Source organism: Herpailurus yagouaroundi, unplaced genomic scaffold (assembly GCF_014898765.1).
Source record: "Herpailurus yagouaroundi ecotype Mexico unplaced genomic scaffold, PumYag 208, whole genome shotgun sequence".
In the NCBI taxonomy this organism is placed as follows: domain Eukaryota; kingdom Metazoa; phylum Chordata; class Mammalia; order Carnivora; family Felidae; genus Herpailurus; species Herpailurus yagouaroundi.
Window position 1 is genome coordinate 745,603 of NW_024412439.1, and position 27,764 is coordinate 773,366.

A 27,764-nucleotide genomic window follows, 5' to 3' on the forward strand; every position below is an offset into this window, starting at 1 on the left:
AAATCAGAAGTTGTCCAACTTGTTTTTTAAAAAAAGTCTGGAATTTGCTATGCTGATAAAAGGAAAATTTCTGTGAAATAACTGTTCTCTCCTTAGTATAGTCACATGTAAAAGTAAGTGGAAATGATGTAGTCCACAAGCGGCACTAATCTGAGCTTGAGAATTTGAGGGTTTTGACGAAGGGTCAAATCCAGCCCTCAGCCTATTTTTGTGTTCATTTTCTTGGGACTCACTGTGGCTGTTTTCCTGCGGCAAAACAGAGTAGTTACCACAACAGACCACATGCCCCCCCAAAGCCTAGCAGGGGCAACTTTTTACATGACTCATGAGATTTCTTTTTGATAATGAAAATGTGACCGACTATAAAGTTGACACATTTAAAAAAGTGAAATGTTGCTAGCAAGAGAGGGACATTTTTAAGGACTAAATTCTAATTCAGGCTTCTCATACTTTACAAAGACTCCACACCATTCCCGGGCTTAACTGGTGAGCCCTGTCAGACAAATTGCAGAGTTCTGCAGAGAGACCCTGGGAATAATCACAAGGCAGCTGTGCAGCTTCACTGAAAATCCTTCTGGAAGAAAATGTAGCAAAGTCCAGCCCTGGTCTCAAGACTGCAGAAGAGTGGAGCCCACCCCACAGGTCAGAAAGAGCACAAAGCATCTCGGATTCACAGCGGGTACTGTCACTAAGGCGCAGGTTACTTCTAATTATAAAAAAATTAGCTTCTGTGTTATGGACTCCCAGACTTTTCAAATCTTCCAAAAATTCCCCAAGTTTAACCATTTCTGTTCACAATGAACATAGCCCTTAAAAACTTTTCAGAGGGGGGAAAAAAGCGATACAGAAGACACATTAATGTTCAAGTAATTTAAAACAAAAAGGTAGATTTAATGCAATAACAACATTAATCTGAGGATAAATAAATCCACAACAGACTTTAAAGTTTGCATTTTTTTTTCCTTTCTTTGCAGAGAGAATGGTTTTCTTAAAGCATATGGGACTGAAGATGTCAAAACAAAATGTAATTTCTTAATGTCCAGGTGAAACAGGCTTGGTCCTCCCTGCTGCCCTCCTACCGCTTGCCACTGGCCAAGGTGATCAGTTTCTCTCATCTAACTCAGGATGGATGTTAGTTTCAAGAGTAACTAGACGGTTTGTTTCCAGAATCATCTTCTTGTGATCCCATGCTCTGTAAAGAAGAAAGTGAGACGATGTATTCACACTTGCCCTTGCCAGAGATTTCCCACCGGCCCCAAACAAGCACACCCTGTTCTTCTGTGAGGACAGTCGGTCACCCTGTGTACAAACAGGCCATAGTTTGCATACTTCCAGGCTGCAGTTTGATAATGCTCTCAGTGAATCTCTCCATGAACTTGGTCACAAAGGTTTTCAAGAACTTCAGGCAACTAATAAGCATTTAACCTCAAATCAAGTTCATGTTCCTTTTCTGTCCAGGCCACTTCTAATTAATGAAGGGAACCCTAATCACCTTTTGTACGAACTGGGGGTTCACTGTGATCTCCTGGTCCATGGCCTTCAGTCGCTCATCCAGCTCTATGCACTTCAGCATCTGGTGATAAGACATGTTTGAAGGTGGTTAGTGAGCGAGTCTAGGTCAGTTAACTCCTTTTTAACCTAGGCTACTAATATGGGTGCTACAAGTTCACAGTCCCATGATCTGAAACCCCTGGGGCGACACAGGTTTGGAATCAGAATTTTTTGAATGCAGAAAGTTAATACTGTACAAGTACTGTATATTACCTAACATCCCAGTAGGATCTAGGGTATGCCCCATAATCAAACACGTTAATATCTTTTGCAGTGAGGCCTAAAAATATGCACAAAGTGGGATAAAGACTATGCATCATTTCAGGTGTAATTCGCCATCACACTTAGTTACCAAAACCTCCAGTTTTCATGGTTTTTTTGGATTTTAAATTGCAAAACAAGGAGTGTGGAAGTCTACTATGTTACTATGCATTGCTTTCAGGTTTCGGAGATTTAATATCTGGTTCCATCTACTTCCATAATGTGAGGTAAGAAACACAGACGCCCACACAATCCCGACTCCTGTCTGGAACCCAGAGTGGCAGTCAGAACACGTGACCTCAGAAGATGCAAAGGGACCACTCTGGCCATGCCCAACGGAGGACTTTCTTCCTCCAGCTACCCCCCTTCCTCCCTCTCCTGACACACAGAGGTTTCTGACCTTCTGACTATACTTTACCGCAGAAATGAGGCTCTGCATTATGAAAGGTGGTTGGGTGTGGATAAAAGCATACTGACTGTAAGACCCTAAAGTGTTTCAGTAGCTAAACTAGGCTGTGGTGAGTTGCTGGGAAATCCAACCCACCACAGACTTATAACCATACAATCTGGAAGAGGGTTAAGCAATGCTCATATTCAAAACAACTTTGTAGGAACTAAAATGTTCCCAGAAACTAGCTGGGAACTACCTGTATGTAAGGGGTGCCTGGGTGGCTCAGTCGCTTAAGCATCTGACTGTTGATTTCGGCTCAGGTCATGATCTCACAGTTTGTGAATTTGAGCCCCGCATCAGGCTCTGCACTGACAGCGCACAGCCTGCCTGGGATTCTCTCTCTCTGCTCCTCCCCTACTTGCGTGCACTCTCTCTCAAAAAACAAACAACTAAAATTATCCTGGAGCATGGGAGCAGTATTTCAAATACAGCATCTCAAACATCAATCAAAACCTGGCATTCAGATTTACCTCCTGATCAATGTTATGAAGCATGGCTGGGTTATTATATTTTTCAGGGTTATCATGGAAACTGACCATACCATCCTTCTGATTAATACTTGCAAAAATTTCACCATCTTCTATCTGTAAAAAAAGAAATCAGGAAAGTAGTTTAGACTCAGATACTATGTGGATATATAATGTTTCAATATAATCGGGGGGGGGACAAAAAACAATAAATAAATTTGTATGTTTATTTTTAGGCACCATCTGTTTATTCAACAAGTATTTACTGAACGCCTACTATGTGCTAGACAGCACTGCAGATACTAAGGGCTACAAAACTCATACAGAGACACGTATACCCGCTCTTGTATTTTTTTTACTGAGCTAAGTTTCACATAATATAAATTAACCATTTTAAAGTAAGCAATTCAGGGGTGCCTTGGACATCCAAGTCTTAATTTCAGCTCAGGTCATGATCTCTCGGTCGTGAGGTCAGTCCCGCATCGCTCTTGGTGCTGAGCGTGGAGCCTGCTTGGGGTTCTCTCTCCCTCTCCCTCCCCCTCACTTGCCTTCTCTCTCTCTCTCTCTCAATAAATCAATAAATAAAACAAAGTGAACAATTCAGTGTAATTTGCAATGTGTAACCACCAACTCTATCTAGTTCGAAAACATTTGCATCGCCCAAAAGGAAACCCTGTCCCCACTGAGCAGTGACTCCTTTTCCCATCCTCTCCGTCCCTGGCAACCACCAATCTACTACTTCCTGCTCTAGGGATCTGCCTGTTCTGGACACTTCACATGAATTGAATTGTGTATGTTTCTTTTGTTTCCTGCATCAGCCAGCATAACGTCCGAGTGCCTTGTACCTTAAAACGTGAAACCCTAACACATTTGGTTCACCCCCGTACAAATTCTCTTCTGATCCTTCAAGAAAACTTTTCTGCTAATGCTGATTCCAAGGTAGTTTCACGGCTATGTTCTTTATTTGCATCAATGACTGAGGAGTTATTTGACCCTCACAGCCAAATCCTGCCCTGAAGTTAAAAAGTGAGAAACCAGGAAGTCTTGAATAGGACTTGTTATTCCTAACACACTGCTCCACATTCTAGCTTTGGAAGGGACAGATGCTGCTTAATGAAACAGCAACCAGCCCAACACACATTAAATGGAATACATCATTCTCTGTGTGATCACGGAGAGCTCTTTAAACGTGGACAGAACATGCCCAAATGAAATGCAAACCTAGCTTTACCACAGCAGCTCTTTTTGTAATAACCAGAACTAGAAACAACTGAAATGAGTATAATCACAGTGAGATACTGTAGCCCTGAAAATGAATGGAGCCACATACAACGTTTTGCTCATAATACTGAGCAAAAAAAGCCAGACCCCCAAAAATATATACTGTATATTTCCTTTTATATACAGCTCAGAAACAAATACAAAATAGAATGTGAGAAGCCAGGATAAGAACCTGGCGAGCCAGGAGTAGGGCTGGAAGCAGGCATGAGAGATGTTTCTGGGATGCTGATACTCTGATTTTTGATCTAGGTATTGGTTTCACAGGTGTCTTCTCTTTGTGAAAATGTATTTAGCTATAAACTTAAGTGTACTTTTCTCTGGGCAGGTGATATTTCAATAAATGTTTACTGAAAAAAGTTCCTGGGGCACCTGGGTGGCTCAGTCAGTAAAGCATCTGACTTCGGCTCAAGTCATGATTTCACAGCTTGTGGGTTCAAGCCCTGCATAGGCTTCTGTGCTGACAGCCCAAAGCCCGGATCCTGCTTCAGACTCTGTGTCTCCCTCTCTCTGCCCCTTCCCTGCTCATGTCCTGTCTCTCAAAAATAAACATTGAAAAATTTTTTTAAAAATCCCTGACATACAATCAGAATAGGCCAATATCTATTAAAGAAAATGAATCAATAATCTTCTAAAACAAAACCACCAGGCCCAGAAGGATTCACTGGTGAATCCTACCAAACAATTAAGGAGGAAATTATACCAATCTGTACGATCTCTTTCAACGACAAAAGCAAAGAGAATAGTTTCCAACTACTATGAAGCCAGCATTACCCTGATATTAATAAAACCTGACAAAAAATTACAAGAAAACTACAGACCAACCTGTCTCATGAACATAAGTGCAAAAATCCTCAAGAAAATATAAACAAATCCAATAATATATAAGAATTATACACCACAACCAAGTGAGATTTACCCCAGGTACGCAAGGCGGGATGGACATTCAAGAATCAATTAATGTAATTCATCACATCAGCAGGCTAAAGAGATCATGATCCTATCAATTGACGCAGAAAAAGTGTTTCATAAAATCCAATGAAAATTCATGATAAAAACTCTGGTAAACTAAGTCTAGAGGGGGAACTTCTTCAACGTCATAAAGAATATCTACAGGGGTGCCTGGATGGCTCAGTCGGTTGGGTGTCTGGCTTCGGCTCAGGTCATGATCTCATGATTTGTGAGTTTGAGCCCCACATCGGGCTCTGTGCTGACAGCTCAGAGCCTGGAGCCTGCTTCGCATTCTGTGTCTCCCCCTCTCTCTCCCCCTCCCCTGCTCATGCTCAGTCTTTCTCTATCTCTCGTTAAAAAAAAATTAAAAAAAAAAATCTACAAAAATCCTACAGCTAACATCACACTTAATGGTGAGAAACTCAAAGCTTCCCCACAAAGATCAGGAACCAGGCAAAGATCATACCACTCCTTTTCAACATTGTACTGGAAGTCTAGGAAGACAAGAAAAGGAAATAAAAAGTTAGGAAAAGAAAAACAAAAGTGTCTTTGTTTATAGATGACAAGTTTGTCTATATGGAAAACCTGAAAATATCAACAACAAAAACCCTCCTGGAACTAATAAGTAATTACAACAAGGTTGCAGGATACAAGGTTAATATGGAAAAGTGAATTGCTCTCCTGCATACCAGCAATGAATAAGTGGAATTTGAAATTAAAAAAAACGATACAATTAGCATCCTCCCCACCCCAAATGAAGCACTTAAGAATAAATCTAACAATAGATGTACAAGATCTATGAGGAAATCAAAGGATGAGGAAGGAAGTCCAAAAGGACTAAATAAATGGAGCGATATTCCATGTTCTTCAATAGGAAGACAGTATCATGAAGATGTCAGTTCCTCCCAATTCAATTCATAGATTCAACACAATCCCAATCAAAATCCCAGCAAGTTATTTTTATGGATATCAATAACGGATTCTCATTTACATGAAGAGACAAAAGACCCAGAATAGCCAACACGATATTAAAGGAGAAGAACAAAGTTGGAGGACTGGCACTACCTGACCTTAAGACTCTTCTCTAAAGGGGCGCCTGGCTGGCTCAGTTGGTGGAGCATGCAACTCTTGATCTCGGGTTGTGAGTTCAAGCCCCACACTGGGTGTAGAAATTATTTAAAATAAAATCTTAAAAAGAAAAGAAAAGAAAACTTACTATACACCTACGGTAATCATGGCAATGTGGTATTGGTGAAAGAACAGACAAATGTATCAATGGAACAGAATAGCCAGCCCGGAAATAGACCCACATAAACAGTCATCAGATCTTTGACAAAGGAGCAAAGATCCTCCTTTCAGCAAATGGTGCTGGAACAACTGGACATCCACAAGCAAAAAACTGAATCTAGGTGCAGCCGCTACATCCTTAAAAATTAAATCAAATGGGTCACAGACCTAAATGTAAGACGCAAAACTTATAAAACTCCCAGAATACCACATAGGAGAAAGCCTAGATGATCTTGGGTGTGATGATAACTTTTTAGCTAGAACACTAAAGACACAATCCAGGAAAGAAATGATGGGTAAGTTGGGCTCCATTAAACGTAAAAGCTTCTTTCTGCAAAAGACAATGTCAGGAAGACGAGAAGACAAGCCACAGACTGGGAAAAAATATTTACAAAAGACACATCTGACAAAGAATTGTTATGCAAAATATACAAAGGACTGGGGCACCGGGCTCAGGGGGTGGAGCATGCAACTCCTGATCTCGGGGGTCCTGAGTTTGAGCCCCACACTGGACAGAGAGATTATTTTAAAATAAAAGAAAAATACATACAGAGAACTCTTAAAACTCAACAAGAAAACAAACAGACTAAAAAATGGGCCAAATATCTGAACAGGGACTTCACCAAAGAAGATATACAGATGTTAAATAAGCATATGAAAAGTTGCTCCATATCGTATGTCATCAGGGAAGTGCAAATTAAAACAAGATACCAGGGGCGCCTGGGTGGCGCAGTCGGTTAAGCGTCCGACTTCAGCCAGGTCACGATCTCGGGGTCCGTGAGTTCGAGCCCCGCGTCAGGCTCTGGGCTGATGGCTCAGAGCCTGGAGACTGTTTCCGATTCTGTGTCTCCCTCTCTCTCTGCCCCTCCCCCGTTCATGCTCTGTCTCTCTCTGTCCCAAAAATAAATAAACGTTGAAAAAAAAATTAAAAAAAAATAAAAATAAAAATAAAACAAGATACCACTATACGCCTATTAGAGTGGCCAAAATCTGGAACACTGACAATATCAAATGCTGGTCAGGATGTGGGCCAATCAGACCTCTCTTTCACTGCTGGTGGAAATGCAAAATGTTGCCACCATTTGAGAAGACAGTTTGGCAGCTTGGTACCAAACTAAATATAGTCTTACCATCTGAGTCAGCAATCACACTCCGTGGTATTTACCCAAGGGAGTTGAAAGCTTATGTCCACACAAAAACCTGCACAGGGATGTTTACGGCAGCTTTACTCGTAATTGCCAAACTTTGAAAGCAAATCAAGATGTCCTTCAGGAGGTGAATGGATAAACCGTGCCACGTCCAAGGAATGGAATATGATTCAGCGCTAAAAAGAAAGGAGCTATCAAGCCATGGGAAGACATTAAGGAACCTTAAATCTTGATTACTAAATGAAAGAAGCCGGTCTGTAAAGGCTACATACTGCATGATTCCAACGACGGGACATTCTGGAAAATGCACAACTATGGAGACAATAAAAATTATCAGTGGTTGTCTCAGAGCACGGAGGATTTTTTAGGGCAGTAAAAATAACTCTGTGTGACACCATAATGATGGATACATAGCATTATATGTCTGTGCAAACCTGCAGAAAGTACAGCAGTGGCCACGTGTCAAGTTGGCTCACCAACCATGACACACGCACACGTGTCACAACTATAACACACCACTCTGGTGAGGGTTAGTGATGATGGGGAAAGTCATGGATGTGCAGCGGCAGGGGACATATGGGAAATCTCTGTACCTTCCTCTTAATTTTGCGATCAACCTCAAACTGCTTTAAAAAAAAATGCCTTCTTTAAAAAAAAAAAAAAAAATCCCTACCCTCATAGACCTTATATTCTAGGGCAAGTCTTGAGCTTACACTCAAGCTTGGCAGGATGGATATACCAGGCCAGAGAATTCTCTGTCGTGGAAACTGTCCTCTGCATCATAGGACGTACAGCAGCATCCTTGGCCTCTATCCACTAGATGGTAGTACCCCTAGCTGTAACAACCAAAAATGTCTTCAGACATTGCCAAATGTCCCCTGGCAGACAAAACACCCCTGGTTGATCCAGAGCCTGTCAGGGTTCGTCTGGGTTGGTCATGCAGTGTTCAAAGCGCCTTCCTCCTCCTTTGATCCCTCAAAGCATAGCTTCTGACTCCTTGCTGGTGTCATAACCACTCATGTATTTCTTCTCACCCACCAAATAGTGAGTTTCCTGGGGGTACTGTGTGGCTCACTGATGCTTAAACCCCTGGGGAGGTTTAGCAAGGTGCTCCTAGCGAGCACTCCAAGGTTGGTCAAGTCAGACAGGTTTTGTTTGTTTGGGATGAGCGAGTGTTTTGAGAATTAGGATGAAAGATTAAAACTTCAAAACGTTTGTAAATTGCACTATGGAAATAAAGTACTCCATTATCACAGTGGAAAATAGTTTCATTATTCCTAATCCTGATATGGCAGTGTTCCTAAAATCAAAGGGGACATCATCAGCAGAAAAATGTAAAATGCTGACTTTCTACACCTAAGATTTGCTTGACCTGGGCTGAGGACATAAGTCTGGTCTGACAGATCAGATCTTAGCCATGTATTTACATAACTGAATAGGTAGGTAGATTACAATCTACCAACTCGGTGGGTTACCCTGTGCATATTTAAATAATGCTTCTCTAAATTTGGGGAGTGGACAGATGCATCTGGGACACTTTAAACAGAGATGCTGGTAGTATCTGACTTCTGAAGGCAGGTGCTGAGATAGTGTCTGCTTTAGCCCCCTTTATTGTTAATGCTAACTCTAAGCGTACTAATGAACTGACAATGGCCCACAAGGAGGGAAGGAGCGCAAGTCACATCACAGTCAACGACTGCTCCCTCTCTAGCTGAACAGGACTTCGTCGGTGTGGGCAGGAGTGTGTGTGCCCTGACCTCCATATATGGCTACAAGTTCATGTCCTCACTGTAGAGCAGCATGTTGAGTAGCACTGCTCTAGGACTCTGTACTTCACAAGTGTTTTACAAATGTAAGTAAGGAGGACAAACAGGATATACCATGTATATCACATGGGTACCTATGACTGGAAAACCCCATAGATTGTAAGGAAATGAACCAAAATGTCCAGAGGTTGACTCTGGATGTCCCTCTCTTTCTCTCTCTCTCTCTTTGTATTTTCTATAATGAACACCTGTTACTTTTCTAAGGACAAAAATCCACCAAGGAACTTTTTAGAAATGAAGACACACTCACCATATGTAGGACATATTTCTCTGCCTCCTGAGGTCCAGATAACTGCACACGACTTGCCATATCTTGTAATGATAGTGTTAAAAAGGTCTGAAATTCAGAAGTAGAATTAATCACAGGTAGAAACAACGGAGGACATAAATTTCACTAAATGTGTACAGAGCTCTAATGAATCACTCAAAATCTGCTTTCTGTGACTGTGCAAAATAATTTTTTGTTGTGAAGATGACTTAGAGTTGAGGAAACCCGTGTAAATTTTAGTCCTCGGTTTCCTAGAGGTGTAAGGACTTCTGGAAATGTATCCTACACAGACACGCAAGTGAAGTGACACACACACAAAGTTCTTTACTGCAGCACCGGGACCACCTAGAAGGATTGGTTGGTGCCGTCTGGTATAATTGAGTCTATAGATGACTATGCTGTTGTTAAAAAAAAAAAAAAAAAAAAAAAAAAATTAAAAAGGATACTTCTCATGAACTGAAATGGAATCTAAGATAATGTACACCATTCAATGAAGAACAGTGTGCATGGCATGATGTGTAAATGGAAGGAAACTTTATGTACCCGTGAGAGTGTGTATGGATATGTACGTATATGCACACAGACAACCTCTAGGACACCCAAGAAACTGGCAACACTTTCTTCAGAGAGAAAGAAAAGGGGTGGCTGGGGTATAGGACCTGCATGGAGATTTGTGTGTCTTTTGAATATTGTACTGTAAACATACTACCTATTAAATAAAATTGACAACATCACTTTCATTCTTCACAATGCAAAGCTAAAATGTATAAACACATGGGGCGTCAGAAGGAAGCCAGTGTTTCCCACAACTCTGCTTGGGACTTGATGAAAATGTTCCTCTTCAGGAACAAATTAAAAGAGCTCTTTTTTAAGGAAAGCTGGCAATATTTACAGCAATGGCCTTTTCAGAGCAGAGCATGTTAAAACCCTGATGTTGAAAATTAATAAGCCAATGACCAAAAAGTCTATGTATACTTTAGTTCAGGGAGTAGCATCCAAGAAAATGTAATTGTTAATTTTTAAAGTACATAAGCAGTTGAACACAAATGAAGACTTAAAAGTCAACATTTCTAAATACATGGGTCATTTTTCCTGTTTCAAAATAAAGAGAAACTTCCACCTGAATGTCCATCAGTAGAGGACCAGTTGAATGAATCAATCGTGATTCATCCATAAAACAGACTACTATGTAGGGGAGCTGTGATACAGGCTTACTTTGCGAGGGAAAGAGGTTTAGAACATAACCCTAATCACATTTAATTGTGAGTGTCTCCATATACATAGAGAGAAGAGAGAGAAGAAGAATCTAGAAAAATGTCCATCAAAACATTAACATGAAGTGGCAGATTTCAGCCCCATGTGAGAACCCCTTGTCCCTAGCTGCCTTCCAGCCAGCAATGTCACAGAACATCATTCCCGTCACCGACATGGACACACGGTCTCCTTGTTGAGACTTTCTGAAAAACTTCTGGTTTTCTGACTTTGGAATAAGAAAGAGCCTGGCGTGGCTAGAAAATCTGTGGATTATTCCCCCTTCTAGAATTCTGGCACTAAGACATGATGCCTAAAAGCACAACAGCCACCAGTGAAGATTTAACCTTCTTCATTTAACTTTTATTTGCCATTCTGCAATTTAACATTTTTCTGAAAGGTGCCCTCTCTTACCTGTGTTAACATTTTGATTCTTTTAGCTAACGTGCAAGTGCTAGTCACAAGCAGGGGGCATCTGTTTGTCAACAGCTACCTCTCAATGGTGACACAGCAAGGGACAGTGGTTCTCAAAAGAAAAACTTTTGTGGGGAGAATCAGGCTGCTTGTTACCCTGAATCTCTTAGGTCCTGGCCTTGTCTGCCCATAGATAAAGTCAGTTTTCCTCTGGCAGACAGGTTACATTTGTTTCTAATATTTCTTGAGCTACTTTCTCTTTCATTTTCCTTCTACAAACCAACTTTTTACAAATCCTCTGATTTCCGTATGTGAGTGGGGCAGCTAGGGTCGCTCTCTCTAGAGTATTTGGAAGGAGTTTCTTCCTCTTGTTCATTGGCCGTCTCCTTGCCTTCCTCCCTCTCCCCCCTGCGCGGCTCACTTGCCTCCATGACCGTCCCCTTGTCACCACTCTCCTCTGGCTTCCCCAGGCTCTCACTGCCTGACACTCCACCCAGAGCCCAGAGGTCCTCCCACGGAGAGAGCACCCAGCAGCAGACACCCCCTCTTCTGGCTCCTCTGCCTCTCTGCCCCGTCCCGCAGCTACCGTAGGGTAAAGGGTATGCCCAGAGCCAGACTGACCACATTCTCGCCAGCTGTGAAACGCCCCCTCTGTCTACACTACTTCTCAAGAGGAAAAAGCAATCCTGTTTGCTAAAGCGGCTGTTCGCTTCCTGTTACTTGCAGCACATGCCCTTGGAGGTCACGTGGGATTTCATTTCTCTCTCATGCTTTTTGGTCTCGTTTGAACACCGGGTAATAAGCATATTTCCTCTAATCCAAAAGCAGCAGGTCGTTTTCATTACTTCCTACAGTTCAACTGCACATAGCTCGTTCATCTGTGGCCTAAATGGCAACGTCGAGGTAGTGCTGAGTGTTCGAGCAAGAAGTTCAAGTACAGATGAGCACAGCCCGGGAGGGTCCACGGCTGGTCTCAAGGGACTTGTGTCTGCATCGTTAGCGCCACCCCTCTGCCCATGGGACTGTTTACCTCTCTCAGGCTACCTGTCTCTGCCTCCCCATGTAGCCGTATCTCCTACCTGTCTTCCTCTTCACCTGTTCCTCTTCTCAAAAACCCTGTTCTAGCCCTGAAAAGACCAAAAGGTATAAATCAAACTCTTTCTAAGTCATCGGTTGTGAGAGTTCTTGCTTAGTAAAGAAATCCTGCCACACTTTATCCCTGTATCTGCTTCCTCAGCACTGAGAAGGAAGAGAGAGAAGAGGGGGAGGCCCCGGGGGAACCAGGAGATGCTATCTGAGGGCGTCGCTTGCCTCACCTTGGTTAGCCTTTGAATATTCTTCTTATAAAGAGAAGACAAGCACTGCTTCACCAGCCCCATGTTGTTATCACGAGTAAAAGTTTCACTGTGCTTGCTCACCAGGTTGCGGAGTTCTGAGGGGTTATTGGTTGAATAAACTTGTGCTAACTCGTGGTATGCGTTGCTAAGAGGCTGAAGGTTTAAAGGTGGGAAGAAATCAGATTAAAACATTAGAGATATAAAATTTGTATAGGAAGCAAAAAGAAAACACGGTACTATATCATGTGCAAGTATATTCAATATCCTTTATTGTTACCTAAGCAATCTATTGCTTAACCTTAACCTATTGTTACCCAGAGCAAATGCCTAGTTTTTAAGACCAAACATAGAAATTCACTATGGAGTGACATATTGTCAAAAAAAAACTTTGTTATTTCAGAGCAAATAACATTTGCTCTGAACGGCATAGCAGGTGAAAGTATACTGCACTTAATAAATGCATGCGTCTTTTTTCTTTTCCTATTGATAAATTACACTGGGAAAAAAAGAAGGCAAGATTCCTATCATTCTCAACTCTCTTGCTCTCTCTCTCTCTCTCACACACACACACACACCCCTCACCAGATGCAACAGGACAATCTATTTTTGACAAAAAGGAAGATAGGAGCAAGAGAACCAATAGCAGCTGAGGGCCTCCTAAGAGCCTGAGCTGCTTTATGCATTTTATATACATTATCCTCTACTTTAAATATTAGGAGATTGGGGCGGAGGTCTGAGAGAATGTGGGATGGTCATGAGGAGCACAGGTGTAATGCGGATTCAAATCTGTGTCTCTCCTCCGAAGTCTGTGTTCTTCACCATGGATGCTAGCCTCATAAACCACGAATGCTGTGAAGGACAGTCATGAAGACGTCGTCTTACGCAACTACTCTTCCTCAAACAGGCCAGCTCAAGGGACCATGGGAGTTCTCCCAAATGATCTGAGAATGGCTACCCTAAACTTACCCTGCCTCTGACTCTTTCATGGGATTCAAGGGACCTCCCTCTCCTCCCTCATCTGTGACTAGGCAGCCCAGAGCCCTAAGAACCACAGCAAGGCTCTGTAGTGAAGGACACAGGGCTGTCTGCAACAAGACAGCATAAAAATCTTCTCATTAGGAAGATTTTCAAATTGATACCCTGAAATTCTGAGTTCTGTACGAATAACAGGGTTAAAATTGTTATCCAAATGACTGTGACCTTATAACCTTTTGAACTGCCCGATTTTACTCTAAACCATGAGGATGTATTTCAAAAAAAAAAAAAAAAAAAAAAAAAAAATCTATTTTTCAATGTGGTCCAAAGCTGGGTCCTCAGTGGAAACAAAAGTTCAGTGAGGAGAACTTGTGGTTTTCATTCAGGGGCTCTAGAAAGATTTCCTAACACTCGGGCAGATGCAGTTCCATAAACTCAGCACTGTCTTTTCAGCACTTTCGCTAAACTGTAACGAAGAAGAAGATCATCATCATCATCAACCTTTACAGGAGCTTTGGCATCTATGGCAATAATTACTCAGAGCAAAAGTTTGAAAACAGATTTCTAAGTAACATTCCCCCCCCGGGTCAGTGATGAGAGGGTGCATGGACTGGAATAGAGGCCAAGATTCTGCAAGAACAGCAGCTCCCAGACAATAATGTCCACTATGAAACGTATTAAATGTCTGCTAACTTGAAGCTGCCGGGAGAGCCAAATCACTATAAAATAAAATTACAGAACTACGTATCATTATAATTTCCTTATGGACTTAACATGTCACCTAAGAAATCAATTTAAAAAACTCACCTTAATGAATCTACCCACAATTTGAGACGTATATTTTGGTAGCTGTTGTACTTTTCCAAGTAATATCAAAGAAACTAGAATATACTTTTTATATGATTCCAACATGATATGACTGACCGCCATGGCAGGAGTAGTTATGGCCTGAGCAAGAGAAGAGAGAGCACACCAGGGCAGAAAGGGCAATCAATCAGCCACACGTATCACTTTAATTAAAAACAATTCTTACATTTCGTGCCCTATGAGTATTTTTAATAATGTCTTGAGAACGGATTCTCGTGCTATAAAATTACCCTCTTCAAGTATACCAGACAGTGGCTTCAGTATATTCACCGTACTGTGCAACTATTACCATTACCAAATTTCAGAACATTTTCACCCCACCAAGAAGAAACCCCATATCCACTAGCAGTCATTCCTCATTCTCTTCTCCCTCCAGCCCCAGGAAACCACCATGCCACTTTGTCTCTATGGATCTGCCTAGTCTGGACAGTTCAGATAAATCTGTGGTCTTTTGTCACTGGCCTCTCTGTTTCCAAGGTTCTTCAGTGTTGTAGCAGGTACTGGTGCATCATTCCATTTTATGGTTGAATGATATCCCACCATATGGACAGACCACATTTTGTTTACTCATCCTCAGGTGACGGGCATCTGTCTCCCCTCCCGGCCACTCCGAACGAAGCTGCCACGAACATCAGTGTACGTGTTTGGGGGCAGACATTTGTCTTCATTTCTCTCAGGTATATTTCTAGGAGTGGAATTGCTGGGCCAGGGTGGTAACTCTGTGTTTAACACTTTGAGGAGCTGCAGACTGTTTTCCCTAGTGGCTGCACCGTTTCACACTCCCGTCGGCAGTTATGAGGATCCCAAATTCTCCACCTGCTCGTCAATGCTCATTTTTGTTGGCTGTCTCTTTTTAATTCGGGCTGTCCTCGTGGTATCATTGTGGTTGTGATTTGCATGTCCTTGATGACTACTGATGAGGAGTATCTCTTCATGTACCGATGGGTCGTTGGTGTATCTTCTTTGGAGAAATGTCTCTTCGTTGGCCATTTTTAAATTTTAGTTTTTTTTACTGTTGAGTTGTAAGAGGTCTTTGTACATTCTGGTTGCAAGTCTCTTATCAGAGATCTGCAAATGTCTTCTCCTCTTTTGTGGCTGACTTTCTACTCTCTTTCACCCGGATTTATGAAGGTCAGGGAGAAATGAAAACTATCGTACCCAAATCAGCTCAAACATTCCAAATCAAAACCCAAACCACTGAGCCTGTAAGGTGCTTCTTTGAGATGCTACAGAAACATTCAAATGAGTGCATATGTTTACACGTGCAATGATTTCTACTACAGCATTGCTTAAACAGTGAAAAACTGCAATTGACTTACATTCCCACCAACCGAAGACCAGTAAACTAAGTAGGTCAAAGTGTGGTGTGATATGAGAAGACAAAGCTGCTTTCTTTCACTTTTTGCTTTATGTAATGCTGAATGATCTGATTTTTTTCCATTAAGTACATCTGTCTCTTGGATTCTTTTTTTTAAGCAGTAAGAAATCTATATCACCTTCTGAAATTAAGGTACTAATACCATCTATAGCTTCATGTATATTATTAAAACACAGTTGCATGAAGTACCCTAACACTAGACAATGCTGGTCAAGGCAAAATCAGGGTATAAATAGATTTTCAGCAAAAACGTTCCTATCTGTACCAAAAATGTTTTACTTTTAACATTTTAATTATTTGGGATAGAAATATCTTTTCTAAGTGCATTACATACTTTCCTGCCTTTTCCAAAGCCCTCATCGATGACCTTGATATTTCTGGATCATCAATATGTTGTCAGCTATCATACTGGACTATAAAATCATTTGCCCAGTGGCTATGAAATATGTTTATAATTTTCTGAAGAACTAAAGCTTTTGACTATGTACTCTTAAAGAGAAGTCACCTTGGGGCGCCTGGGTGGCTCAGTCAGTTAGGCGTCCGACTTTGGCTCAGACCATGATCTCGTGGTCCGTGAGTTCGAGCCCTGCGTTGGGCTCTGTGCTGACAGCTCAGAGCCTGGAGCCTGTTTCGGATTCTGTGTCTCCCCCTCTCTCTCTCTGACCCTCCCCGCGTTCATGCTCTGTCTCTCTCTGTCTCAAAAATAAATAAATGTTAAAAAAAAAAAGAGAAGTCACCTTGAAGGTCCTTACTTGACTAGACACATCCCCCCTTTTTTTCTTTGAGTAAGCTCTACACCCAACATGGGGCTTGAACTCACGACCTTGAGATCAAGACTTGCACGTTCTACCAACGGAGCCAGTTGAATGCTCCTGACTAGACATGTTCTAATGACATCATCCCTGCCCAACAGCACCTTCTGGTGACAATTCCCTGAGGCAATGCTAATAAATACATGCATGTATATTTATGTCTTAGCATTTTCAACTAAATTGATAGGAATATAAGAAATATTAAACCTCTGACAAATTTCTTAAAATTCTAGTATTAGCCAATATTGTATCTCTTTTTCAGACTCTAAAACATTCTACCAAATTATGCACTATACAGGTCATTACACAGACCAGGGGCCATCACATAGACAAAGCAGGTAGGGGCTTTCCACTGTATGCTCAATACCCTTTGAATTTTGAACCATGAGACTGTTTTACTTATTAAAATAAATAAAACTTAACAAAACACCACACATTGTTTTAGAACAAAAAGACATTTCAAAGATCATTCAGCTCAATCTCTTCCCTTTGTGTAAAGGTCAAGAGACATACAGAACTTAACCTGAATCACACAGGATACGAGTGGCAAAGCCTAGATCAGACCCCACTCATTAGTGCTCTTCCCTCCACTCCTACTGCCCTTCAACTCAAGGACAGTTTACCACCATGTACACGATGATCCCAGACAAATGATCTTTGAAAGGATCTCCACCTGAAACTCAGAGGTCCAAGATCAATCCACACCAGCTGTGCACTTCTTCGAGCATACAAGTTCAACAGAACCTCAGGGGCATTTAGAGAGATGATTACCTGTTCATAAAAGTACAGTGCTCTTTCAAAGTTCTTCAGCCCGGTATAGATCATCCCTCCATAATAATAGTAACATAGAAAGTGCTTTGCATCATAGGCTCCATTCTCTTTACAGATATCCATCATGTCCACATCAAGATATGGAAGGGCAGGCTTAAAGCATTTTGCCAGCAAACAAAGCTGTGAAAAATTTTACATTGAATCATCATTTTAATTGTACTTGGCAGGCTTTAGCAGGAGCAAATTCATAGATTCCAGAAAGTTCAAGAAAACATTTTATTTACTATTTATTTTTTTAAATTTGAGAGCGAGCGAGCAAGTGAGGGAGGAGTGGAGACAGAATCCCAAGCAGGCTCTGCATTAACGTGTGGGCTTGAACCCATGAACTGCAAGATCATGACCTGAGCTAAGGTTAGACACTTACTGACTGAGCCACCCAGGCGCCCCTGAAGAAAACATTTTAAACCATCTTACTGATTAAAACTGTTGTAAGTGTTGACACATTACTCCGTTTTCCTAAGCATTCAGAACCAAACAGCATGTGTTTATAAAAGACTAAGCAGGCAGGAGATAAAGTACTCCACAGACGAATTAAAGCTCAGCTAATTACTTAGCCTGCCCAGCACCCACTCGGCTTATAGATGCACAAACAAGTGAGTCCTTTTTCTTTTTGAATTAGCAGAATAGAAATAGACCAATATGGTGTGATAAAAATGGCAGTTTTCTTCAATTATTTCTTTTTAATTTCTGAATCGTTTCCATAAGCATAGGGAATTGTTCAACTCAAACTCAAGACAGCAAGCACATGGCAACGTTTTGTAGCTGGATGATGCTGGTACAGGTGTAGTTACAGGTACAAACTCAGAGCTGTACAATTAAGACTAATGTACTTTACTGTGTGTAGGTCATACCTCAAGCACAAAAGTTTTTTAAAAAATAGAAAGAAAGCACCTTGATGTGAAACTAGAAAATGTGTTTGGAATAATCCAGGTATCATGCTATTAAAGAAACAATCCATACCCCACAGGAGCTGGTTAAACCCCAGAGCATTATGGTATAATCTGTAGCTGTAAAACATTGATACGGAGACCTCTCCAAGATACATAAAGTAGAAAAAAAACAATGTACATATGAGTTCATACAGATTATTGCTACTGGTACGAAAAAACTGAGAGAAAAATACACATATTTGCTTTTATGTGCATAAAATATCTTTGGAAGGATACACAAAAAACTAACACTGATTTCCTCTGGAAAGAAGAGATGGGTGGCTCATGAGCAAGGTGACTTCATTATCCACCCTCCCTTTTGCCTTCCGGAGTTTGAACCACATAAAATAACATAAAAGTGACTTGGGACATTTTTAACATCGCAAACGTTAACCAGTCTGCTTACTCATCTCAGCAGCCCGCTGGCTGAGACCCATTCGATAGTTTGCGTTCTAGCAGCCAGTTGCAAATTCCCGCACTGATAACGTCCCTACACATTTCAACTTCTAGAACACATCACAGTCCCCACCAAATTGCTCTCCTTTATTGAGCAAGCGCACAGCCCAACTTCCACCTTTGACCCCATGTGACTCACTCCCCTGCTGCTTACCTGGCAGAGATCAGCGTGGACTGAGGTCAGCTGGTTTGTATTCATCTGCATCTTGTCTATGGCTTGCTTAAGGACGCCAATTCCTCGCAGGGGCTGTCAGAAATGACATCTCTTTCAGATAAGTTCTCAAAGATGGCAGCACATTGGATCTTATGTTGTCACTTACAAATAAAAAATAACACTAATTGATAGGTTCCTTTAAAGAACAATATGAGGTTTCCATACTCTTTCAGGAAATATCTGTCCCTATTCAGTCAAAAAACGCTATCTTAAGCTGTTTCCTGCACTATTTTAGAGTAATTCAGCACCATTTTTTAGGTTATAAACCTTTTTTTCTTATGATGAAGATCAATAATCAAAAGCAATATTACTTTGTCAACAGTTCATTGTATTTACATTGCAACAAACAAAAAATTTCCAAATCATTTACAATAAAGAGCCTATGCTTAGTAAGCGTAACTATGGCTAAGGATGTTGGCATCTTACCATAGGGCAGTCTAGATATCGTCTGTAAATTCTCTCCACCACCACCATCTCTTAATGGATTATAAATGACAATTGAAACCAATATCATAACTTATAAACAGATCATTTCCTGCCCTGATGATAAATAACAAGACAAAGTTTCAAGTGAGGCAGTCAGTTTCTGAACAGGAGATAGGACTCTAAAATAGCTAATAAGGGGCATCTGGGTGGCTCAGTTGGTTGAGTGTATGACTTTGGTTCAGGTCATGATCTCGCGGCCCGTGAGTTCGAGCCCTCTGTCGGGCTCTGTGTTGACAGCTCGGAGCCTGGAGCCTGCTTTGGATTCTGTCCCCCCTCTCTCTGCACCTCCCTGTTCTCTCTTTCAAAAATAAACGTTAAATATATATATACATACACACACACACACGTATACACACACACATATACATACATACACATATATATACACACACATATATACTTATACATATATATATATGATAGCTAAATAACTCACATGAGGTTTTCAATAAAGATTTTTTTTAACCATTTCTTTCAAACCACAATTTGTTTAATACTCCTACAAAATCCCAAATGGTTCTTTCTGTCTGGTCTCCTTCCAAGCTCCATCTTCAAGTTCAATTTCAAATAATAATTGAAAACACTCCAAATTATAATTTGTGTCAGTATCACAAAAGTTAAAGACCAAAGAACTGTTTCAGATTAAAGGAGATGAAAGACATAGGACACCCTAATGGAATTCATGACCTGAGATTTTCTTCTGTTGTAAAGGACATTAGGGAAGTAAGTGGCAAAATATGAATAAGGCCAGATTTGTTTAAAAGATGATATCAACGTTCATCTCCTGATATTTATCATTGTGCTGTGGTTGTAGGAGAGAATGTCCTAATTTTTAGGAAACACTCATTGAAGTATTCAGGGTAAGTGGTAACATATCTGCAATTTTCTTTCCAATGGCGAGAGAGAGAGAGAGAGAGAGAGAGAGAGAGAGACAGACAGACACAGAAGGGTAAGTGGGGTAAAATGTTGATATCCGGAGAATCTGGGTGAAAGGTACATGGGGATTCTTCATATTGTAAAGCTAAAATGTCATAATTAAAAGTTCAAAGTCTGAGCAAACAAAAACCCAGTATATTACTACATAAAGGGCACCAGAACGGTAGCTCCAAAAACATCCACTGCCAGCAGCAGCCTCCCTTGAGGCCCTACTTCCCATGCATCTGAGAGGCCTCACCTGATGTACGAGCTGGAGGTCCTCACAGCAGATGCTTGGCGACCACACAGATCTGTTAGGATACTCAGTACTAACCTGGAACCTTAACAAAGGAGTTCATTGTGTAAATCAGAGATTTCTTAAAATATTTGACTAACATTGCTTACCTGTTTCCTTTCCACAAGTGCGTTTGTCAGCTGATGGCAAAGCCCGGCAACTAGAGACGGCAAGGACAAAATGTTGACAACATCAATGACTACACAGGTAAAATGCATTCGGTGGGAAATAACAAAATGTTAGTTGGCTTACAAGTGTCTGTTGCGTATCGAATGTGCTCCCCATTACAAGTGCTGATAAAAAGCTGAACCTGTGAGAATAAGGTTTCGAAGTCAGGAACACTGGGCATGGAAAACTTCACAAATCTGGAATAAAGAGAAAAGAATCAATTCCTCCTGATATTTTACAAGGGAAAATGAAGAAGCCACTGGGGCCAGAAGTTCATCCTATCTCCAGTGCTCTATGAAAGTAAATGAGTCACCGATATTTTTAAAAACTAGGAAAGAGTATATGGGACTGGCCCGGTTCTTTGCAAGGTCAAAACACAGAACACAGACACAGATGAAGGCTGAGAAAAATATGCTTAAAAAAGATTTTTTTTTTTAACGTTTATTTATTTTTGAAGGAGAGAGAGACATAGCGTGAGCAGGGGAGGAGCAGAGAGAGAGGAAGACACAGAATCTGAAGCAGGCTCCAGGCTCTGAGCTGTCAGCATAGAGCCCGATGAGGCGCTTGAACTCACAGCCATGAGATCATGGCCTGAGCTGAAGCCAGACGCCCAACTGACTGAGCCACCCAGGCGCCCCAAAAAAGAATTTTCAAAAAAGAAAACTCCATTAAACGAGGCCAAATATCAGGCTGTCTAATATTCGTGAAGGAACTGAACGTGAACTTTTAACCCAAAGTTTTCAAAACCAGTTTTCTTTTGAGCTCCCATGTAGTTAGGGCTATTTAGTCATTTAAAAACCAGTTGTAGGGGTGCCTGGGTGGCTCAGTCGGTTAAGCGTCCAACTTCGGCTCAGGTCACGATCTCGCGGTTTATGGGTTTGAGCCCCGCGTCGGGCTCTGTGCTGACAGCTCAGAGCCTGGAGCCTGCTTTGGATTCTGTGTCTCCCTCTCTCTCTGCCCCTCCCCAATTCACACTCTCTCTATTTCTCTCTCTCTTAAAAATAACCAAACATTAAAACAACAACAACAAAAAACCAGTCATTTTTCTTGCTCTAAGGATGACAGATTGAAGGGGCACAAGGACTGAGAAGTTCCGACTGGCTGGAGACTGTGACTGTACTTCAGGGGGTGCTGAGGTCCATATGGGAGAAAGAACCAGCTCATGTGCAGGACAGAGGAGTGGGGGAGATAAGAGGCAGGATGTGGATGGTCCACCCTGAGTCACTGGGCAGATGGGGCCTTTCAACAAACACTCTGAGAGGGGACCAGAGACAGGTTTTGGGGAAGAAATCAGATTAAGCTACTACCACTCAGGTATTGCTTACAAGTAAACTTCCAGCTTTTTATTTATTTATTTTTTTTAGAGAACCGTTGAAACTAACTTCAAGTAAAACAAAATGGATATTACTGCCTGAACCCAATCTCTCTTACATATTTGCATTTGTCCTTTCCTCTCTGTAGTATCATTCAACTTAACAATGTCACCTCACATCTGTAATTGAACTTTTCTCGTCATCAACATGCAATCAAACGATCTCATTTGGGCTTCACAAGAGGTCAGCACGGCATTGTGATTTCCATCTTACAAATAAAAACAGGCAGCTCAGGACCCCAAGGCTTATAATTGGAAGAACATAATTCAAATCCAGGGTACTGGGAAACAAGTTCAGGGTTCTCTCCAGGTTTTCTTTTACAGATATACAATGGTAAAATGCCTTATAGCTTCAAAATGCTGTCATGCACCTTACCTCACCTGATACACAGCCACATAGAAGGTTGTATGTGCATAACATATGCACGCTATCCATTTTGTTAGCCAGCAAACACAGACAGCAAAAATCTTTATCCGCCAGCACCATCCAAAGAACTTGCTGCAACGGTAGACCCGTTCTGTACCTGTGCTGTCCAACACAGTGGCTACAGGTGGCTACTGAGTACTTGACAAGTGGCTAGTGCGACAGAGCAACTGAAGCTTTAATTTTAATTAATTTACGTTTAAATAGCCACCTGTGGCTAGTGGCTACTGTGTGGTAGAGCACTGCTCTTGACCCTTTCATGCTGATAAAGTTTCTTCTCTAAACTCTATTCCTGACACATCTTTGTCTCAGGGGTCCCTGCGCCAGCGAAGCCAGACCCTCGCTTTAAGTCCATTTCCTCTCAGTTTATTTATATTGCTTCAACTTTCATGACAACCCTAACATCCCAATTTCTAATACTAAAACATCAAAAGGAAAAGAATTCTGTCAAGCGCACAGAATTACAAGGAACCCCAAATGAAATAAGGTCTATTTAATTTGGTCTTAAACGGCTTGAACTTGTTTGAAGGCAATCTGAAGCAAAGTTCCTTTGGATCGCTGGTAATTTCACTCAACGTATTCCACTGTGTCCTATTCCATCACCCTTCCCTAGTTTCTTTCCAAGTTAGAAAATGTGGGCAATCTGACAGATTATGTGAATAAAAGTATTCAGATAAATGCAAACTATAGTGCTCACGGCTGAGATGGCCACTTATTTTTTAAAATAAATTTCAAGGGGCGCCTGGGTGGCTCAGTCGGTTGAGCGTCCGACTTCGGCTCAGGTCATGACCTCGCGGTTTGTGATTTCTAGCCCCACGCTGGGCTCTGTGCTGGCAGCTCAGAGCCTGGAGCCTGCTTCGGATTCTGTGTGTCCCTCTCTCTCTGCCCCTCCCCTGCTCACGCTCTGTCTCTCTCTGTCTCAAAAAGAAATAAAACATGAAAAAAAATTTTTTTAATACATTTCAAAATTTGTATAAACAGAATTAAAAAATAACAAAATTGAAAATATAACAAACAAGGATTAGCTAGGAGGAGTAAAATGTAACTGTGAGGACTTGACTTTATAATTGTGCAAAAGAGCTCACTGTTGTTTAACATGGTATACTTTCTACACCAAAAAAACAAAAACAAAAACACCTATAGCCAGAAAGGCTGTAGCGTTCAGGTTTAGCAAGCGTTCAGGTTTAGCACTAAACTGTAAAAGGAGACGCCTCTTACAGAACAGCAAGGACACCCAAGGAGTGCTCTTGTACGTCCAGAGCCCCGAGCACAGTGTCCAGATGGGATAGGTTCTTTGCAAGGAGCTCCCCACTCTTGTTGATCAGTTCACAAAGCTGAGTCATTTGCCCTGGAAAACAGGAATAACACCATCATTCAGTTACAGCACTAACCAAACTAGAGAAACTCTATAACCACAGACTTCATTCCTCAGAGCAAGAAATAATCTAAAGGTGACTTCTTGTATCTCCTTCATTTCAGGTGGGGAAATGGGTCAGCAGGGTCAGAGAAGTGAAATGGCCTTGACTCAAAACTAGACCTCCTATTTCCTTCTGGCCCTGAAAGTTTCTACTTTTCCTCTATTCCCTCTTCGATTCCCCAAGCCAGAAATGCACACATTACTATCACCACCACCCTCACCTCCCTCTCTGTATCCAAAATGCCACCAAATATGATTTTACTTTTAATTTTACTTCCTAAGTCTCTTGGCTCCGTTCCTTTCTCCATCCCCTGCCTTATTCAGACCCTCATCACTTCTTGCCTGGACTACATCATAAATCTTCTAAACGGTCCCCTTACCTCACTCTTTCTCTCCTCCAACCCATACTTCATATTGTACCTGTATGACCTTTCCAAAATGTAAAATCCAATCAAATTACTCCAAAGGCTTTAAGAAGTCCAAATGCTTCAGCCTGGTAAGAGGCCGCTGCACCTCCCCAGCCTTACCACCTGCTTCCACCCCTCTCTCCCCCAACACACACTCTCTAGTCACACTGAGTTCACAAAATTCACTCAACATTCCATGTCGTCTCACCTTTCTGCCTCTACACATCCTATTCTGCAAGCTTGCTGTTCCTTCCTTCACTCTGCTCTCCTGGGTCTTCCACTACCTGACTCATACACTTCATGCAGCAATCGGCCTGGGACTTTGGACCCTCATCTTACCCCCTTTCCCCAAGCTAACTTGAAAAATGTGTTCTCTCTGTGCCCTCTCTGCATCACCTAGGATTGTGGTGGTTGGGTAACTCAACATAAACTCAGGAGGAGAGGCTGTCTCATGTCTCCAGTTTCAGAATACAGTGCTTACTTACCAGCGAATCAATCAACAGCCTGTTAATTAATCTCCTAATTGATCCATCGATTCCCCGCCCCCCCCCCATACCACAATGTTATGTTTTCACAACTAAGGTATAGAATCTAATTAGGCCTGAATTGGTACTCTGAAGTAGACTCACTGATTTTGATGGGTTATTCCGAGACACCATGGCCACACTCTATACCTCCAAATTCCACTAGCTATCTTTTTGGTGGTGGTTGGTGGTATGTATGGAGTTTATATAAGGGAATGGGCAGGGGTGCCTGGACAGTTCAGTCGATTAAGCATCCAACTTCAGCTCAGGTTGTGATCTCACGGTTCATGGGTCCGAGCCCCATGTCGGGTTCTGTGCTGACAGCTCGGAATCTGGAGCCTGCCTCGGATTCTGTGTCTCCCTTGCTCTCTGGCCCTCACTCACTCTCTCTCTCTCAAAAATAAATAAACATTTAAAAAAATGTATATAAGGGCATGGGCAACAACTTCTTAAGTTTCCTCCTTTATAGTTCTCTTTCACATTTTGAAGTTCAAGCTATATATATCAGCTATTTCTATTTAGTAGCTGAGGGATTTTTTCCCATATCCCCCCCCCCAAAAAAAAACAAAAACCCACGTGAATACCAAAAAATTTAAAATCCAAGTGACTGCAGCTTGGTAATTTTGTTTCTGAGGTTTCTATACTAACTTTAAATTTTTTTCCAAAAATAAAGAAATATACTATTATTATCACATGCACTGCAAAGCAGGAATAAAAAAAAAATCTGTGATCTGATTAGGTACTATCTCTCATGATAACACAAGTTGAACAGGAAAATACCATCATTTTATTACAAATCTCACTGGTAAATACAAAATAGCTTCTTCTAGTTAAATAATTGGCTCCCCTCTCCTTTTTACTCACTACTCTATAATTACACTTACAATGATAAGAACCACACAGAAACAAGCATTTCAGTCCATCATTTCCCCCCAATTAAATAGCCAATATAGAGCTGAGACTTAAAATAAAAGCTGGGTCATTATGAAATCGTAAGATAGTTAACTACTGTGGGCCAAGGGAAGAATTAACAGTAAGTGCAGTGCCACAGGGTGCATCTGACATGAGCCCAGAGATGTGGCCAATGAAATTCCCTCTAATCAAAGAAAGCTGGAAATTATGAAGTTGCCTTCACTTAAGGTCCATGTTAGGAAACTCTGAGTAAGTGCAGAAAAAACAGAAACCTCATAAACATTTCCTATGCACTGAGCATGAGGCACAGAAGCCATAGGCAGTGAAACTATCTTGTTTATCTCTGCCTGACTGTTCCTAACGCAGTGACTCGCAGAGCACCCATACAGAGCTTTTCAGATAAGTGATCTCACTTGATGCTAAATAGTCCCAGTCCCATTTTGTAAATGAGACAACTGGCCCAAGAAGCCACTGTCAGGATTCCAACCCAAATCTAAATAACCATACTACACCCCAGGAAGGAGAAACCAAATACTTGTAGCATAAACGAATGAATGAATGAATGGTTCCTTCATTCATGGAGGCTGCAAGTTTGTGCCTTACCTGTGAACCTAGTTTCTATCAATAATAAGGGGAAAAAAGTATTTCATTAGGCATGGCTTCAACCCGGTCAGTTAACTTGCACCAGTGAGGTAAATCGCACTCCTCCATTTTTACAAATGGAGATAAAGAGATTCAAGAGATTAAAGGTGACTTATCCAAGGTCAGACAGCTCCTAGAAGTTTACAATTAACAGCTGTTAGCAATCATTTGCAACTGTATCTATCGCACCCGAAATAACAGGTACTGTTTCAAGTACTTTTACATGATTTCTCTCATTCAATCCCAACAACCCTCTGAAGTAGGGTTTTATTTTTATTTTAGAGATGAAGAAACAGGGTACTTAAAGGGACCTTCACAGCCTGCAGCTAATTAATTCGGAGTCCAGCCCTCTATACTCAGGTGATGAGCTGAATGAACCAAAAAGCACGAAAATGTAAGTAGTAATGGTCACAGTTCTACCCCTGGAAATTCAGCCCTACGAGTGAGTGCTCCCTCGGCATTCAGCGGGACTAAAATAGGCGCGGAGGCTTCCCGAGGGCACGCCGGCCGGCCAAGGCGAGCCTCCGAGCCAAGGCACCCAGAAAGGATTCGCCTCGCGCCCGCTACCCGCGGCCTAGGCCGGAGGCGGCCAGGCGCCACCGGGACAGACGAGGCGGTGCACCAATCAGCGCAGGGAAGGGAGGCCGAAGAGACCAACGGGCGCTCGGGAAGGCGTCCAGCGGAAGTCACCGCCCCCAAAACTGTCAAGCGAAGCGCCCGAGTGGAAGGGGCCCGGGCCGGGGGGAGGAGGGTCCGGGCGGCCCCAGGGAGGGGAGATAGCCAGGCGGCCGAGCACACTGGCCGGCAGACTAGAGCAACGAAGACCGAGAGCGCGAGAGGGCTGCTTGAACTCAGCCTCGCCCGATCCCGCCCTGGTCTAAGCGCCGCAACCCCGAGACCAGCCCCGGAGGCGAGGTTCGGCACTAACAGGGACGTCCCAGCCGTCCGCGCTGGCGGCTAGGGATGCAAGCCCGTCCCCGCGGCCCGGGGGGCCCTCCCAGGCCCAGCTCGGCGGCCCAGGGCCTCACCTTGAGCCGAGAGCTGTCGGACACTGTTCACGAACTGCTCCAGGGCAGACGCCATGTTTCCCCCCCGGCGGCCCGAGCAGCAGAGGCAGCTCACGCGGGAAAAGGAGGCTGCTCTGGGAGGAGGGGCCGCGGCGATCCACCACAGGGCCTCGACAGCAGCCGGACGTCACTTCCGCCGGCTCAAGCACCGCGAGATCTCACCTACCTGGGGGCCAGTTACTG

General features: G+C 42.3%; 1 protein-coding gene across 1 annotated transcript; it reads right to left on the minus strand.

Annotated features, from left to right (window-relative positions):
• Positions 1-861: 861 nt before the first annotated feature.
• COPS3 (COP9 signalosome subunit 3) lies at positions 862-27,649 on the minus strand. The gene is made up of 12 exons (XM_040452996.1): positions 27,543-27,649; positions 23,831-23,960; positions 20,901-21,013; positions 20,759-20,808; positions 18,893-18,985; positions 17,294-17,473; positions 14,273-14,413; positions 12,470-12,643; positions 9,471-9,557; positions 2,734-2,847; positions 1,493-1,573; positions 862-1,192 (listed from the first exon to the last, which is right to left on the minus strand). The coding sequence occupies exons 1-12, from the start codon at positions 27,595-27,597 to the stop codon at positions 1,139-1,141; spliced, it is 1,272 nt and encodes a 423-aa protein (XP_040308930.1). The 5' UTR covers positions 27,598-27,649; the 3' UTR covers positions 862-1,138.
• Between the last annotated feature and the right edge of the window lie 115 nt (positions 27,650-27,764).